The sequence below is a fragment of the Trachurus japonicus genome, chromosome 5, assembly GCF_045865225.1.
Source record: "Trachurus japonicus isolate A0001 chromosome 5, Traja_1.0".
Lineage (NCBI taxonomy): Eukaryota > Metazoa > Chordata > Actinopteri > Carangiformes > Carangidae > Trachurus > Trachurus japonicus.
The window spans coordinates 20,437,096-20,451,984 of record NC_140911.1 but is presented as its reverse complement, the minus strand read 5'-3'; the positions used below and the strand labels follow the sequence as shown (position 1 = coordinate 20,451,984).

At 42.7% G+C, this 14,889-nt stretch overlaps 1 protein-coding gene across 1 annotated transcript in view; it reads left to right on the top strand.

Moving 5' to 3' along the window:
- The window catches only part of chd6 (chromodomain helicase DNA binding protein 6), a 147,616-nt gene that overhangs the window by 95,367 nt on the left and 37,360 nt on the right, over positions 1-14,889 (top strand). The window contains 6 exon segments of the mRNA XM_085777899.1: positions 2,973-3,149; positions 4,978-5,121; positions 6,229-6,327; positions 6,563-6,719; positions 10,337-10,547; positions 11,747-11,942. Of these exon segments, the coding sequence (XP_085634025.1) occupies positions 2,973-3,149; positions 4,978-5,121; positions 6,229-6,327; positions 6,563-6,719; positions 10,337-10,547; positions 11,747-11,942 (984 nt within the window).

Genomic DNA, 14,889 nt, shown 5'->3' with positions numbered 1-14,889 from the left:
TTTCTAACTCTTCTTTTACCTGGGGGTTATTCAATATACTTGAGTTCAATTTCCATAGTGTAGATTTTAGGTTATTACCAATATCAACTGTCATTAATATTGGTGCATGATCAGACACATCAATTGTTCCAATATCACATGACTGAATTCTCAATCGTTCTCTCTTAAATGCAAAGAAATAGTCGATCCTTGAATAAGTAGATTGAGGTGCAGAGAAGTAAGTGTAGTCACGGGCTGTTGGATTAAACTCTCTCCAAACGTCTACTATGCCAATTTCTTTCATTACTGAGTTTATTTTATTAATCATGGATTTGTTATATCCTAAATTGGAGGTGGAAGATTCCATTTTGGATAATCTAATATTCATATCTCCTCCACATATAAGCACACCCTGAGCTTCCGCAGACATCATGTCAAATATTTTTTTATAAAAGGTCCAATCACTCCCAGGAGGAGCATATATGCTAAACAAAGTTACCATCAGCCCTTCGATCCTTCCCGTTATCATTACATATCGGCCTTCCTTGTCTTTATTCTCTGAAATGTGTTCATATTGGACTTGATTTGAAATAAGAATGGCAGACCCTCTTCTATGTCCTGATTTATAGGATGAATAAAATACATGTTTGAAGCCTCCTCGTCTCAGTTTTGCATGTTCAGTTTCAGATAAATGCGTTTCCTGAAGGAATGCTACCTGAGCACCCTCCCTTCTCAGTTTTGACAGTATCTTGCCTCTCTTAATAGGATTAAGTAATCCATTTACATTGAAGGAGACCACTTTCAACATATTACTTGCCGGTACCAATATTAAGATTTGTTTTCCAGTTTTTAGATGGAGTTTGTGTGACATCTCTATTTCTGCTTTGAACTGCAGCAAACACATGAACAGAACAACAACCAATGAGGTTTTGAACTCTTATAAACTGAGAACATTCGTTAGGGTTTCCAAAGGTGGGGTTAAAAGAAAAACCCTGTGTGAGGTGTTTAAGTGCGGCCCTGGAGAGGGAAAGCCTCTCTTCTGCAAGAGGGCCCTCATTTGTAATGGATTCAGCCAAGATCTTATCCACAGGTGTGCCCCCGACATATCAATCACCCTAGATTAGGCTCTTTGAAAACTGAATGAAGTCAAAAAAAGGGAAGCTTTGCACAGAGAATATGCCCCAGAAAAATAAACAAAAAATAAAAATAATATTATTAATAACCTTTACGCTCTCCCACCTATATATTTCACTTTGATGTAATAATTAGGTTACGTGTGTTACATGGTTACATGAAAAAAAGAAAAGAAAAAGAAATTCTATCTCTTTAAGTTACTGCTTTTAAACATTCTTTCTGGCAGTGGGGGTGTTTTCTTAGCATCATCATTCAGAGTCTTTTACACTCGTTCATTAGACAACACAGAAGTGAGGAGTGAGTTTCTGCTTCTCAGAGATAGCCGAACAATGTCCGAGCTTAAATCAAAAACGTCCAAGTCTAATCAAACTCCTTTTAAACAATACTTGCGTGATCATTTTCTACTCGGCCGTATCTTGACCTCTCTGCTCCGGGTCCCAGTTGAATCTCTGGAGCTTGTCTTTGACCGTCTGTCCTCGGCGTGTGTGTGTCTGTGTACGTTCCCGTCTGCCGCTCACCGACCATGACAGCCTCCGGATCCGCTCCAGCAGCGTCTCGGGTGGTTTCAGCACTGTGACCGGCAGCCCCTTCTCCGCCATCTCCTTCGTTGCTTCCTCGGCCGTGTTGTAGGTGCGCGTCCCTTCCGCGTAGAAAACTCGAAGTCTGGCCGGGAAGGGCGTCTGAAAGCGGATCCCTTTTTCCTTCAGCACCCTCTTAGCTTCCATGTACTGTTGCCTTTTCTTCAACACACTCGGTGCATAGTCATTGTCCAGATTAATTTGTTTATTTCTCCACATAAAGCCCCTTTTCTGCCACGCTGTTCGTAGGATTTTCTCTTTTGTCTTGTAACTCAGAAACTTAATAATTATGGATCTCGGAGGTGCTCCTTCTCTTGGCACGGGTCCAAGTGCCCGGTGTGCACGTTCAATATGAAGATCCACGTCTTCAGTCAGAGACAAGCCATGTTTTAGCAGTTTTCCGACAAACTCTATCATTGACGAGGACTCGTTCTCTGACTCCTCCGGGACGGAATAGACTCTGATATTATTTCGTCTGGATCTTCCCTCCTGGTCGTCCTGTCTTTCTTCCAGGTGTGCTTGTAGCTTTATTAGCTCCTCCGTCACTTCTTCTAGTGACTGCATTCTCTCCTCCGTGTTTGAAACACGGTCTTCTACTTCGTCAAGTCTCTTTTTGGTTTTGCCGATCTCCTCTTTGATTTCCTGGAGTTGTTGCTTATTGTCTTGTCGGAAATCTTTTATCTCAGCGAGAATGGTTTTCATGTTAGCCTCCATGTTAGCTTCGTCTTCCTCTCCGCTATCGTTAGCCGAGCTAGCTTGAGACGACTCCGGACTCTGTTTTCCGTGTGTTTCGGTGTTCTGTGCAAGTTTCCCAAATCTGGTTTTCCTTTGCCTGTCTCGCAATGGAGTCTTGCCCTTAACCATGCTTTTCCGTCAGTTTTAAATCGAGTTCGTCGAGTTAATGGGCACTTAAATCTTAGTAGTCGGGGAGCCTCTCTCTTAAGCTGCCATCTTAGCCGCCGCTAAACCGGAAACCCCCGAAGTCCAGCAGCTTCACCCACAAACTCTGCCTCAATTCACATCATCTGTTTCCATCACAAAAACTCGCATTTCCTTTATTCGATACGCTGACAAATCCCCCCCCTCCAAGCGTATAAACTTTTATGCACATTTACTGCCTTTTTTTGAATTTCTGGCGTTTCCATTCAAGTATTTATTCGCATTTTTCAAAAATGCGAATAAAAAAAGGTGGATGGAAACGCAACTACTGTCTTGAAAATACGCCCCCCCCATCCCCATCCAAACAATCTCATCCTTCCCCCCTCTCTCCTCTGTCGTCAGGGTAACACGCTCCCCGGCGTTCTGAAGTTTCACGGGCTCATCACCACCTTCGAGATGATCATGGCCGACTGTCCAGAGCTGAAGAAGCTGCACTGGCGCTGCGTGGTGATCGATGAGGCTCATCGGCTCAAGAACAGGAACTGCAAACTGCTGGAGGGGCTGAAGCTCATGAACCTGGTCAGTGTGTGTGTGTGTGTGTGTATGTGTGTGTCTGTGTGTGTGTGTCTGTCCCAATATGCGCACTCGATCACACTTACACACTTGGGCACTTGGCGTGTGCGTTCATGTTCTTAGTGTCAGTTCAGTGTGTCCCGTTTCTCCAACAACCAAAAGTGCAGCAGCTTGATTTGCACTTTACCCACACTGAAGGTCAGACCGCATCCCAGCGGTATTTGGCCAAGTATAAATCCCACAATGCACCACGGTGAAGTCCGCCGTCACTGGCAGCCACAAGTCACGTTTAGGAAATGCGATTGAATTAATCTCAATAAAATGAAATTAACTTTCTATCTCATAATTATGACTTTTTAATGTCATATTTTATATTCATCATGCTCTGTTCATGTTTTTATATTTTTGTTTTATTTACTTACGGAGTTGGGCTTACACATTTATGATCTGAATCTTGCGCATAGAGACACTTTAGGAGTAGATGAGACTGATCCAGCAGCACTGGTTATTAAAACTGTTGCTGTGTGTGTGTGTGTGTAGTAGTTGTGCTAGTGTGCTGTGCGCAACGGCACAGGCTGCACTTGTCAAGTTTGTCCCGATTGCTTTTAAATCTCCCCCCACACGCTTGACCACTTAATCCATGCTGAACACTATATGCAAATATACGTTCCGCCGGCAAAACGTCACCAAAGTGTGTGCGTAACCAAGCGCACTGAGCCAAGTGTGGAGAAATGGGACAGGCCCTGTGTCTGTGTGTGTGTGTGTGTCTGTGTGTGTGTGTGTGTGTGTGTGTGTGAGTTTGAAGCTGCAGTAAAACTTGCAAACAGCTGCTTCAGATATGTTTTTACCAACCTGATTTCAAAGGCCGGCGCCTTCTGATTGGCTGACTGTTTTCTGAGTGATCAGGTAAAACACTCAGAGAAACCAAATCCTGCAAGTGTTGGTTGGTGGGTCCAGGTGGGTCCAGGTGGGTGGGGCTTGGTGACTGCTTTGTTGTAACATCACAGTCTCAGAGAAGTCCTGATATGATGGCTGGTTTCTGAATACAGGCTGTGTGCACTTCTCTTTGGCCAATGCCTCTTGATACACTCACAGCGTTAATGTGAACCTACAGAGTTTTTCCTGTTTCTTCTCCTGCAGCAGTTCAACGACATTAACTCCAGCAGCTGTTGAACCAACCTTTTAAAGCAGAAGTAAGCGATCCGGTCGTTTTGGCTAATGCTGCGTTCCAGGCAGGCTTTTGAAACCGTAAATTACAGCTTCAAGTCACGACTTACGACTTTGTAGCGTTCCAGGCAACACACTCGTGTTTCTCCGACCTGTTTTACCTGTGAAAGTCACTATAACGGCCACTCGTAACTTCTGACCCGTGAACTCGTACCAGATCGAACTGGTACGACTTCACAGGTCGGAAAAACACGAGTTACGAGTTGCCTTGAACGCACCATAACGTCTTGTCAGCCGATGGAGTTAGCAGCCCCCGCCCTCGTCATGGATCTATTGGTCCTCGTCCCTACGTCACCACATTCAGGCGCATCCCTTGGCTGCACACACAGAGAGGACTGCCCCTTTATGCCGTTCTCTCTCCTCATTGGATAAAGGTTGTAGGATACAAGGAAAGTTTTCTCCTGGGCTCAGAGCAGAGCAGAGTGACTGACAGACCCGTGTTTCAGACCAAACACTCTATAGAAGTGATTGTTGTCGGAAGATACAACTATTTAAGACTTATATTAACACAAATATATCACTTACTTCTGCTTTAATATTCTCCCTGTACGACAGAATTCATTTTAAAAGTGTTTTTTTTGTCTAAACGTGTGTGTGTTTCCTACAGGAACACAAGGTCCTGTTGACAGGGACCCCCCTGCAGAACTCAGTGGAGGAGCTGTTCAGTCTGTTGAACTTCCTGGAGCCGCTGCAGTTTCCCTCCGAGAGCAGCTTCCTGGAAGAGTTCGGAGACCTCAAAACAGACGAACAGGTACGTTCAGGTGATACCAGGAAACAGATGAACACTGATGTCACCTGAGTCTGGGGCTCGCCTCGCTCTGCATCTTTGCTGCAGGCTTTGGTTGAACTCTGTGGCTTTGAGTTGCATTGTGGGTAATGTAGGTGGGATGACAGATTTTCACATCGTGTAGAAAGGCTTTTTTTTTTTTCAGTGTATAAACAATTATCCCTTTTATTAAGTTGCCAATAATTTGAAGACTAACTATTATTTTACAGTAGAGCCACTTGGAGTACATTGTAATTTTCAGGCCCCAAACAAAAACACATTCATCACAGCATACAAAGTAGCAGCAGCACCATTTGAACAGAGGTATGGAGGGGAGTGTCGAATCAATAAAATTATTAAAACATGAAGAGAAAAATTTTAAAAGAAAACTCCCAAAACAACAAAGTGACTAAAATAGAAAAACATTTGGCCATAAATCAAGGAATGTAAATTAGTTACTATGATATGCAAAAAAAAAAAAAATCTGCCCTAACTAAATTTAGGAAAGCAGTAAACCTGAAATATTTGTGGATCAGACTTGGTCAACAGCATTTTTTAAATGCATGTAGCAGACTGTACACATAAGGTGCATGATCATCCACATGGATCAACAACAAAAAAAGAGGCAGAAAAAATTAACTGAAAAGATAAAGGAGAACCTGCCTGCAGCTTTTTTTTTATTGTCCTGAGTCTGACCAAACTATTGCATATAGTAAAGTTCACAATTCGCTATATCCAAAAGACCTGGAAAACTAGTGTTGAGAACAACTTGTAAATAGATAATCTGTCTGAGGTAATTGGAATAGGCCTTTGTTGAGTCCCTTGTGTAGAAAGGTTTTTAACTCTGAAAAGCAGAAACAGGAAGTTGGCGGTGTCCTTCAGCAGCTCTGTGGCCCTGGGATTTGGTCTCTTGGGCTCAGCTATGATTTTTTACATCTCTCTTCTTTCTCTTAAAACAATAATATGTTTTATTTTGAAAAACTGGTGTGTGGTATCTGCAGGCATATGACACTGACTCCTCTTCCTCCTCTTCCTCCTCTTCCTCCTCCTCCTCCTCCTCCTCTTCCTCCTCCTCCTCCTCCTATCACCCAGGTGAAGAAGCTTCAGGCCATCTTGAAGCCCATGATGCTGCGGAGGCTGAAGGACGATGTGGAGAAGAACCTGGCGCCTAAAGAGGAGACCATCATCGAGGTAGAGGAGCAGAACTTCACCAGAGTGGCGGCGTAACGAGCCACTAATGAGACTCCTGTTTTTATCAGAATTATTACTCTTAAGTCTTTATTAGTTTCTTTAATCACAGCTAAGTTCAGAATGAAATTAAAGTCAAGTTCATTAAAAGTTTCAGTATAAGAGCAGAACGATCTATAGTGTGTGTTTATGTGTGTATGTATATGTGTGTGTGTGTGTGTGTGTGTGTGTGTTGTAGGTGGAGCTGACCAACATCCAGAAGAAATACTACCGAGCCATCTTAGAGAAGAACTTCTCCTTCCTGTCCAAAGGAGCCAACCAGCACAACATGCCCAATCTCATCAACACCATGATGGAGCTCCGCAAGTGCTGCAACCACCCCTATCTGATCACAGGTCAACACACACACACACATACACACACACGATCAGCGGTTACTGCACCTCTTTATACTGACACATCAACTATAATAAGAAATGATTTGTTCAAATGAATTGTTAAATTTAAAGGACAATTCCAGGCGAATTCAACTCGGGGGTGTATGTTCCTATCATTTTAGGTCTAAAAGAAGGAATCTGAAGATTTTCAGTTTAATGTCTCCTGTTTTGCGGTAGTTGTGTCTGTCCCCGCATCGCCACGGCAACAATGAATGGGAGTGGATGTAAGTTCTGCTGTTTAGGCTGTTTCCATCCCTCAAAGCCACAGACAGCGTCAGATGGAGACTCAAACATGCACCCAGAAGTTTATTTACTTCAACAAGCCGACATGTTTGTAAAACTAGATCTAATTCAAAGTCTCCTGGAGTCTCGCGCGAGCCCGAAGTTGCAGTGCTGGTGTGTTCAGGCGCAGTGGGAAAAGCTACCGTTTGTGTCATAAACACAGGAATATCAACTCTTTACTTGCTTCAAGTGTACATTTTCTTCCACAGACAGCGTCAGGTGGCTACTCAAACATGCACCGAGAAGTTTTTTTTACTTGAAGCAAGTAAAGAGTTGATATTCCTGTGTTTATGACACAAACGGTAGCTTTTCCCACTGCACCTGAACACACCGCGCACGGCAACTGGGTCTCGCGCGAGACTCCGGGAGACTTTGAATTAGATCTAGTTTTACAAACATGTCGGCTTGTTGAAGTAAATAAACTTCTGGGTGCATGTTTGAGTCTCCATCTGACGCTGTCTGTGGCTTTGAGGGATGTAAACAGCCTAAACAGCGGAACTTACATCCACTCCCATTCATCGTTGCCGTGGCGATGCGCGGACAGACGCAGCTACCGCAAAACAGGAGACATTAAACTGAAAATCTTCAGATTCCTTCTTTTTGACCTAAAATGATATGAAAATACACCCCCGAGTTGAATTCGCCTGGAATTGTCCTTTAAACACATCACTATGACATTGTTATCAAACAACAGGGCAGTGATTTGCAGTTAATTAGAAGTTGAATTGTGAACAACACTGCTAAAAAGTAGAATATGTTCTTTTCTATTATGTTCTTTTTACATGTTAATTATTTTTTTCTTTTTCATCAAGATGCAGAGCTAGAATAAGATCAGATAAATACAGCAAGTCAGGTCAGGTGGAGGTTAGAACTGGGAAAACAGAATGAACAGAGGAAAAACAGTGTGAGGTCAACACATTAATTCACTCCACTTCATTTCAGTTTCTTATTCTTTCAGGGTTTTTTGTTTGTTTGTTTTCTATTTGACCCTGATGTGTCCTGATATAAAAGAGGCATTTTAACTGCACCCTCCGTTCTGTAAATAGAGAAAGAAATGTCTGAAATATTTTCTTTTACTGAGGAACTAAAAGTCCAGATCCTTTTCAGAACCGCACAATGCACAGTGGTGACGTTTTCTGGCTCAGCTCCCACATCCCACACACACACCTATGATCAGTGGATGAAGAAGACTTTCAGTATTTCACATATTCTGACATGATGGTGTCACTTTCATCAGTGTGGTCACTGTGGAGCTGTTACACCTGGCTGTTCATTTACCTTCATTTAATCACCTGAGAATCAAACCAGGCTGCACATTAAACACATACACTGGTTATCACTTCCTAAAACATGGAGACTTTCACACTGTGCTGTTATTATTTATTATTCACTTAGGAAAATCTGTAAAATCATTTCCTGCATCCTCACTTCACTGTTTTGTACCTGAGGATCCAGTTGCTGTTTCCTCTGCTGAGAAGCTTCTATCCACTACAGCAGGGGTTTTCAAAGTGTGAGGCGCGCCTCCCTTGGGGGGCGCCAGAGAGTTTGAGGGGGGGCGCGACATGAGAAAAAGAAAAACTGAAAACATTTAAACAAAAGATGAGTTACATGTCACTTGCACATATGATTCATGTTTTTGCAGTAGCCTATAGTTTGCAGTTATATATATATTATTATTATACTGCGATATGATAAAACAAGATCTCTTGCAACACACAGACTATTATTATTATTATGCTCGACTGATGTGTCAGGGAGAAACACTCCCGACGCGTCATAAACTGACGCTTGGTCAGGGCCCTTTGGCGTTGTGCACTGACGCCCAAGGTCCCAATGCAAGTGATCAGAGAGACTGTTGCAGGGAGAGTGGAGCTCAGCTGGCCTCGGGCTCGGCTGAATGTAGCACTAGTAGTCGGCTGTGGAACTATTCTGGTTAGAAAAAGAAGAGCGTCAGGTGCTGCAGCGTCAGGTAGAACTTCATAACGCAGCTCAAAGCGACCTGGTGCCTCTCACAGTGGCCAGGCTCAGATAAATACATTGGATCAGCAGTAGCACCGTGTGTCCTCCTGCATAAAGCCGCAACATACCGCTCCTAAAAAAAAAAAAAAGCTGCACGTCGCGGCGGAGCTGAGCAGCTGAACAGCTGACATGTGGTACAGACGTACAGAGACCTGTCACAGTGTCACCTGTGCATTGATATAAACTTCAACCTCAGACTGTCTGCTCCCCAGATGATCACACAGGGAGATCATGGAGCTGCTTGTGTGATGAGTGTGTTACAGAGTTCTGTATCAATGTTTAGGTTTATTCGTCAGTGCTATGTTGTCATGATAGTTAAAGCAGATATCAGTGGCACGGCCGTTTCGGCTAATGCTGTGTTCAAGGCAGGCTTTTGAAACCGTAAGTTACAGCTTCAAGTCACAACTACGACTTGGTAGCGTTCCAGGTAACCCGTAGCTCGTGTTTTTACCGTCCTGTTGTCTGTGAAAGTTCCCTATAACGGCCACTCGTAACTTCCGACCCGTGAACTCGTACCAGATCGAACTGGTATGACTTCACAGGAAGGAAAAACACAAAGTACGAGTTTCCTTGAACGCACCATGAGTTAGCAGCCCCCGCCCTTGTCAGGCATCAATTGGTCCTCGTGCTACGTCACCACATTCACGCGCATCCCTTGGCTGCACACACAGCCCTTCATGCCGTTCTCTCCCCTCATTGGATAACACTTGTATCCCACAAGGAAAATTTTCTCCTCGGGTTACAGCAGAGCAGAGTGACGGAGAGACTCGTGTTTAGGCTGAAATACTTCATGTAAGTGATTGCTGACGGAAAATAGGACTATTTAGGACTTATATTAACAAAAACATTCCACTGATATCTGCTTTAATATATGCTGAGAAACAAGTCAAACAAAAATCAAACAAATCCTACAGGAAAGACCAATTTATGTTTAATGAATCAAATATTGTTTTGGTCATAGTAACTGATAATAAATAGGCTATGTTTAATTCTCTTCTCTTTTTTTTTGGGGGGGGGGGGCGCACAGCTGTTTATTTTTCATTAAGGGGGGCTCACTCTATCGCACTTTGAATACCCCTGCACTACAGCACAGCCTCACCTGGCTGTTAACGGAAGAGGAGGAGTCATTCTGATTAGTTTATTACATTACAAACAATCCCCTGACTTATAAAGAGACTACATACATTCAAACCCTCCTAAGCAGCTTCAGACCATCTACTCATCTACTCATCTCCTAACTCCGCCCCTCACCTCCGTGCTTTTGTCTCTTTCAGGAGCTGAAGAGAAGATCTTGGAAAGCTTCAAGAAGTACCACAGTCCAGATGCTCCGGATTTCCAGCTGCAGGCCATGATCCAGGCAGCGGGTAAACTGGTGCTGATCGACAAGCTGCTGCCCAAGCTGCTGGCCGGGGGACACAAGGTGCTGGTCTTCTCCCAGATGGTCCGCTGTCTGGACATCCTAGAGGACTACCTCATCCAGAGACGGTGAGGAGGGAGGGAGGGAGGAGAAACTGAATGAGGGGATGAAAATGAAAATGAAAGAAAGTGCTGAGAGAGAAACAGGAAAGTAGTCCAGTCATCTTATGAGAAAAGGTTGAACAAATTGCAACAGAAGCAAACTCAACTGGTTTTGTATCCTCAACATGACCTGAGTGAGGGAAAAAAAGCCCAGAAGAATCCCATTAGGGGAAAGTTTAGAAAAAGACCCAAATATATCCCATTCATACGCCTATTCATTATTTTTCTCACGTGAATAGGGTAAAATTTTTAACCTTTAGATATCTCCATGAAAATTACTGAGTTGATTACTTACATTAAGACAAACAAAAAATGTATTACAAGTTTTTTGAAATTCTTTGTTAACATGAGCAAATTTGCATAAATTTGCATAAATTCCGCCGTTTTGACAGCACATGTACGTAAAGGTGCTGTGGTGGTACCAGCGTGAAAATTGGAGTGAGTTGACTCCAGAGGTTCATAAAGGGACAGTCTGTGTATTGTCTTGAAATTTCAGACCAAGTCACGGAGTTTACTTTCACTTTCATCAGCTTACCAACTGTAGCTTTAATGAGCTAGGTTGCTAGGCTACCATGTAAAACGACTGTAGCTTTAATGAGCTAGGTTGCTAGGCTACCATGTAAAACGAGCGCTTCCTGCAGCGACGGATTCTTGAAAAATTGCAGTCATCTTGAAATTTAAAGTGGTTTCTTCTTGTTGGTTGACCGATGGAGTCAACTCATTCCAATTTTCAAGCCGGTACCACCACAGCACCTTTATATATACATGTGCCGTCAAAATGGTGGAATTTATGCAAAGCTTCTCATGTTAAAAAAAAAATTCAAAAAACTTGTAATACATTTTTTGTTTGTCTTAATGTCAGTAATCAACTCAGTAATTTTCATGGAGATATCTAAAGGTTAAAAATTTTACCCTATTCAAAAATAATGAATAGGCGTATAAATGGGATATGTTTGGGTGTTTTTCTAAACTTTCCCCTGATGGGATTCTTCTGGGCTTTTTTTCCTCCACTCAGGACATGTTGAGGATACAAAATCAGTTGAGTTTGATTCTGTTGCAATTTGTTTAACGTTGACCCCTTTTTTGGCTTAAAATGACTGGACTAAAGGAGGGGATGCAGCAGCGTTGTCCCTGATGTACTGTACATCTGTCCGTGTTTTCTCCAGCTACACGTACGAACGCATCGATGGCCGCGTGCGAGGAAACCTGCGGCAGGCAGCCATCGACAGGTTCTGTAAGCCGGACTCGGACCGCTTTGTTTTCCTACTCTGCACCAGGGCCGGAGGACTGGGCATCAACCTGACGGCGGCCGACACCTGCATCATCTTCGACTCGGACTGGAACCCACAGAACGACCTGCAGGTGGGTGCAGACTGAGAGATGACTGGAGATTTTATTTGATTTTATTTTAATGTTTATTTAACAGGGACGATACATACAACATTGCCACAAAGAATGAAAAATGCGATGCATACAAGACGTCTAGCTGCAGCTAATGGTCAGTCTTTGTCCCTGGTCAGGCTAAAGAAGGATAAAAGATACTGAATACCGTTACAATAAGTGCAATAATACAAATACAGTGAATAATACAGTGAATAGTTATCATGAATAAATAAACACAGCTACAAAATTTAGATTAAGAAATTGCACAAATTAAATACATTAAACATTAGTAAAATGCTGTATTGACAGTCATTGACTCAAGCCGTTTTATTTGCTTGTCTCAGCTCTTTGATATGTGGCAGCGGTTGTGTTGCCTTCAGGGACTGCAGCAGATGACAAAATATGTGACTCTCCCTCAAATAATGAAGTGAGCGCAGGGTGTGAGTCTGATACAGCGCAGGTTCACCGGTCCTGTCGGGTCAACACAATGAATCAGTCAGTCACAACGAATCTGATCCGTCGCTGTGATCGACCTGCAGAAGTTCATCATCAGCTGTTTAGATGTTTAAGAATCCATTAAACATTTAGATAATTATCCAGATGGACAGATTTGTACAGAGATGTTTACCGTTACAGCTCATTGTTCATCAGAAAACCTCATCAATTTAGATTTTGATTCATTTGTTTAATATTATTTCTTGTTGATTTGTCCTTAAAACACACAGCAGTTAAAGCAGAAGTAAGTGATATATTTGTGTTAATCTAAGTCTTAAATAGTTGTATCTTCCGACAGCAATCACTTCTATAGAGTGTTTGGTCTGAAACACGGGTCTGTCAGTCACTCTGCTCTGCTCTGAGCCCAGGAGAAAACTTTCCTTGTATCCTACAACCTTTATCCAATGAGGAGAGAGAACGGCATAAAGGGGCAGTCCTCTCTGTGTGTGCAGCCAAGGGATGCGCCTGAATGTGGTGACGTAGGGACGAGGACCAATAGATCCATGACGAGGGCGGGGGCTGCTAACTCCATCGGCTGACAAGACGTTATGGTGCGTTCAAGGCAACTCGTAACTCGTGTTTTTCCGACCTGTGAAGTGGTACCAGTTCGATCTGGTACGAGTTCACGGGTCAGAAGTTACGAGTGGCCGTTATAGTGACTTTCACAGGTAAAACAGGTCGGAGAAACACGAGTGGGTTGCCTGGAACGCTACAAAGTCGTAAGTCGTGACTTGAAGCTGTAATTTACGGTTTCAAAAGCCTGCCTGGAACGCAGCATTAGCGAAAACCACCGGATCGCTTACTTCTGCTTTAAGTTATATGAGCAAAACAGTGAGAGTAAACAGGTTTGAGCTTGATATTGTGTATAACTGTGTACAGCTGTAGAAAGGACGGAGTGAACGAGCCTCAGTCTGAAGGTCGTATCGAGGTCAGGGAGTCAATAAGCTGCAGTGCCTGTGTGTGTGTGTGTGTGTGTGTGTGTGTGTGTGTGTGTGTGTGTGTGTGTGTGTGTGTGTGTGTGTGCGTGTGTGCACGTGGAGTTTCCTCTGGTGCAGAGATACACAACAAGCACTAAACCTGCTTCACATCACAGGTTTGGTTTAGTGTTTGTGTCATCAGTGACTCACAGCTGATTCTTGATGTTTTTGTTTATTTGTTTACATTAGCACGTCCGTTCTTTACAGGAATAAACATGAGAACAGTGTGATCGTTGGCTGCAGACCATAGTATATGCAAATAGCGTCACACCGTCACCGTCATATTGTGATTTTGGCAGACACTGTGATATCTGTGTGAATATATCTGTCTGACTTTTCATTTTCAGTGAGAAAAAACCTTAAAATAATGATGAAGTGGTTTTTGTTCCGACCTTGTCCCTCTTTTACATCCACATGTGGAGAATATTATGATCTGTAGCTGTGACACATCGTTACGGTGATTTAGATTGAATATTTAATTTGGACCCGGAGTGATTTTGATTAACGTGGGCAGACACATATTTGTTTCATGACACTGAAGAACTTCTCACCATCTCTCAGTCGCTCGGGTTCAACTGAACTCTTTCTATTTCAGCTTCAGACTCAAAATGAGATATTGTGATATGAAAATATAACCATGTTTTCCACCATGAGCAATCATTTTCATAAGACGAAACTGTGTCACCTTGGTGGCATAAAACATAAAATACAAGTACATAATAACATTGTTGTTATAAATATTACACCTAGTTAAAATATCATGTGTCAAAATATTTGCTGTCGGCCTGTATGTATAAATCTTTACTTTACTTTACTTTACTTTACTTTATTTGTTTATTTGGATGGGACAGTGCACATCAATGTACATATAAAAACATGTAAATGTGCCGGATTATAGCAACAATGCTAATTTCCATCCGGAGTCCCAAAACATAAAAACAATACAGTGACAGGAGAACACAGTTATATACGCGACATGACGAAGCAGACAACAAGATAACAAACAGGTCAGATAATCAGGCCAGTAGTGGAACCTGGACAGGTTGAGAGATAAAGTGACAGGTGCTAAAGTGCAGGAGTACATGGGTACCAAGTTGTATTGCACGGTGCCCTAAAGTGCACTCAGTTTAAAGAGCCAGGTGTATTGCATTGCATAGCGCATCGGATTAAAGTAAAAGTAAAATTAAAGTACGACATGGTATGTTATCCACATATTATAGCAACTAAACATTCTATCCATATTCACGTTTCTGTTGCCGGTCTCACTCAAGCACTGCAGGTATTACACAACCGCACCCTGACTTATTATTGCACACGAACCAGCCACAAACATTCGCACACAATAACTATACCTCCATTATTTCAGACATACCGGTCACAAACATTCGCACATAATATCTACAATGCTGGACCATTGCACACGCACCGGCCATAGCCATACAACTGTGAACATG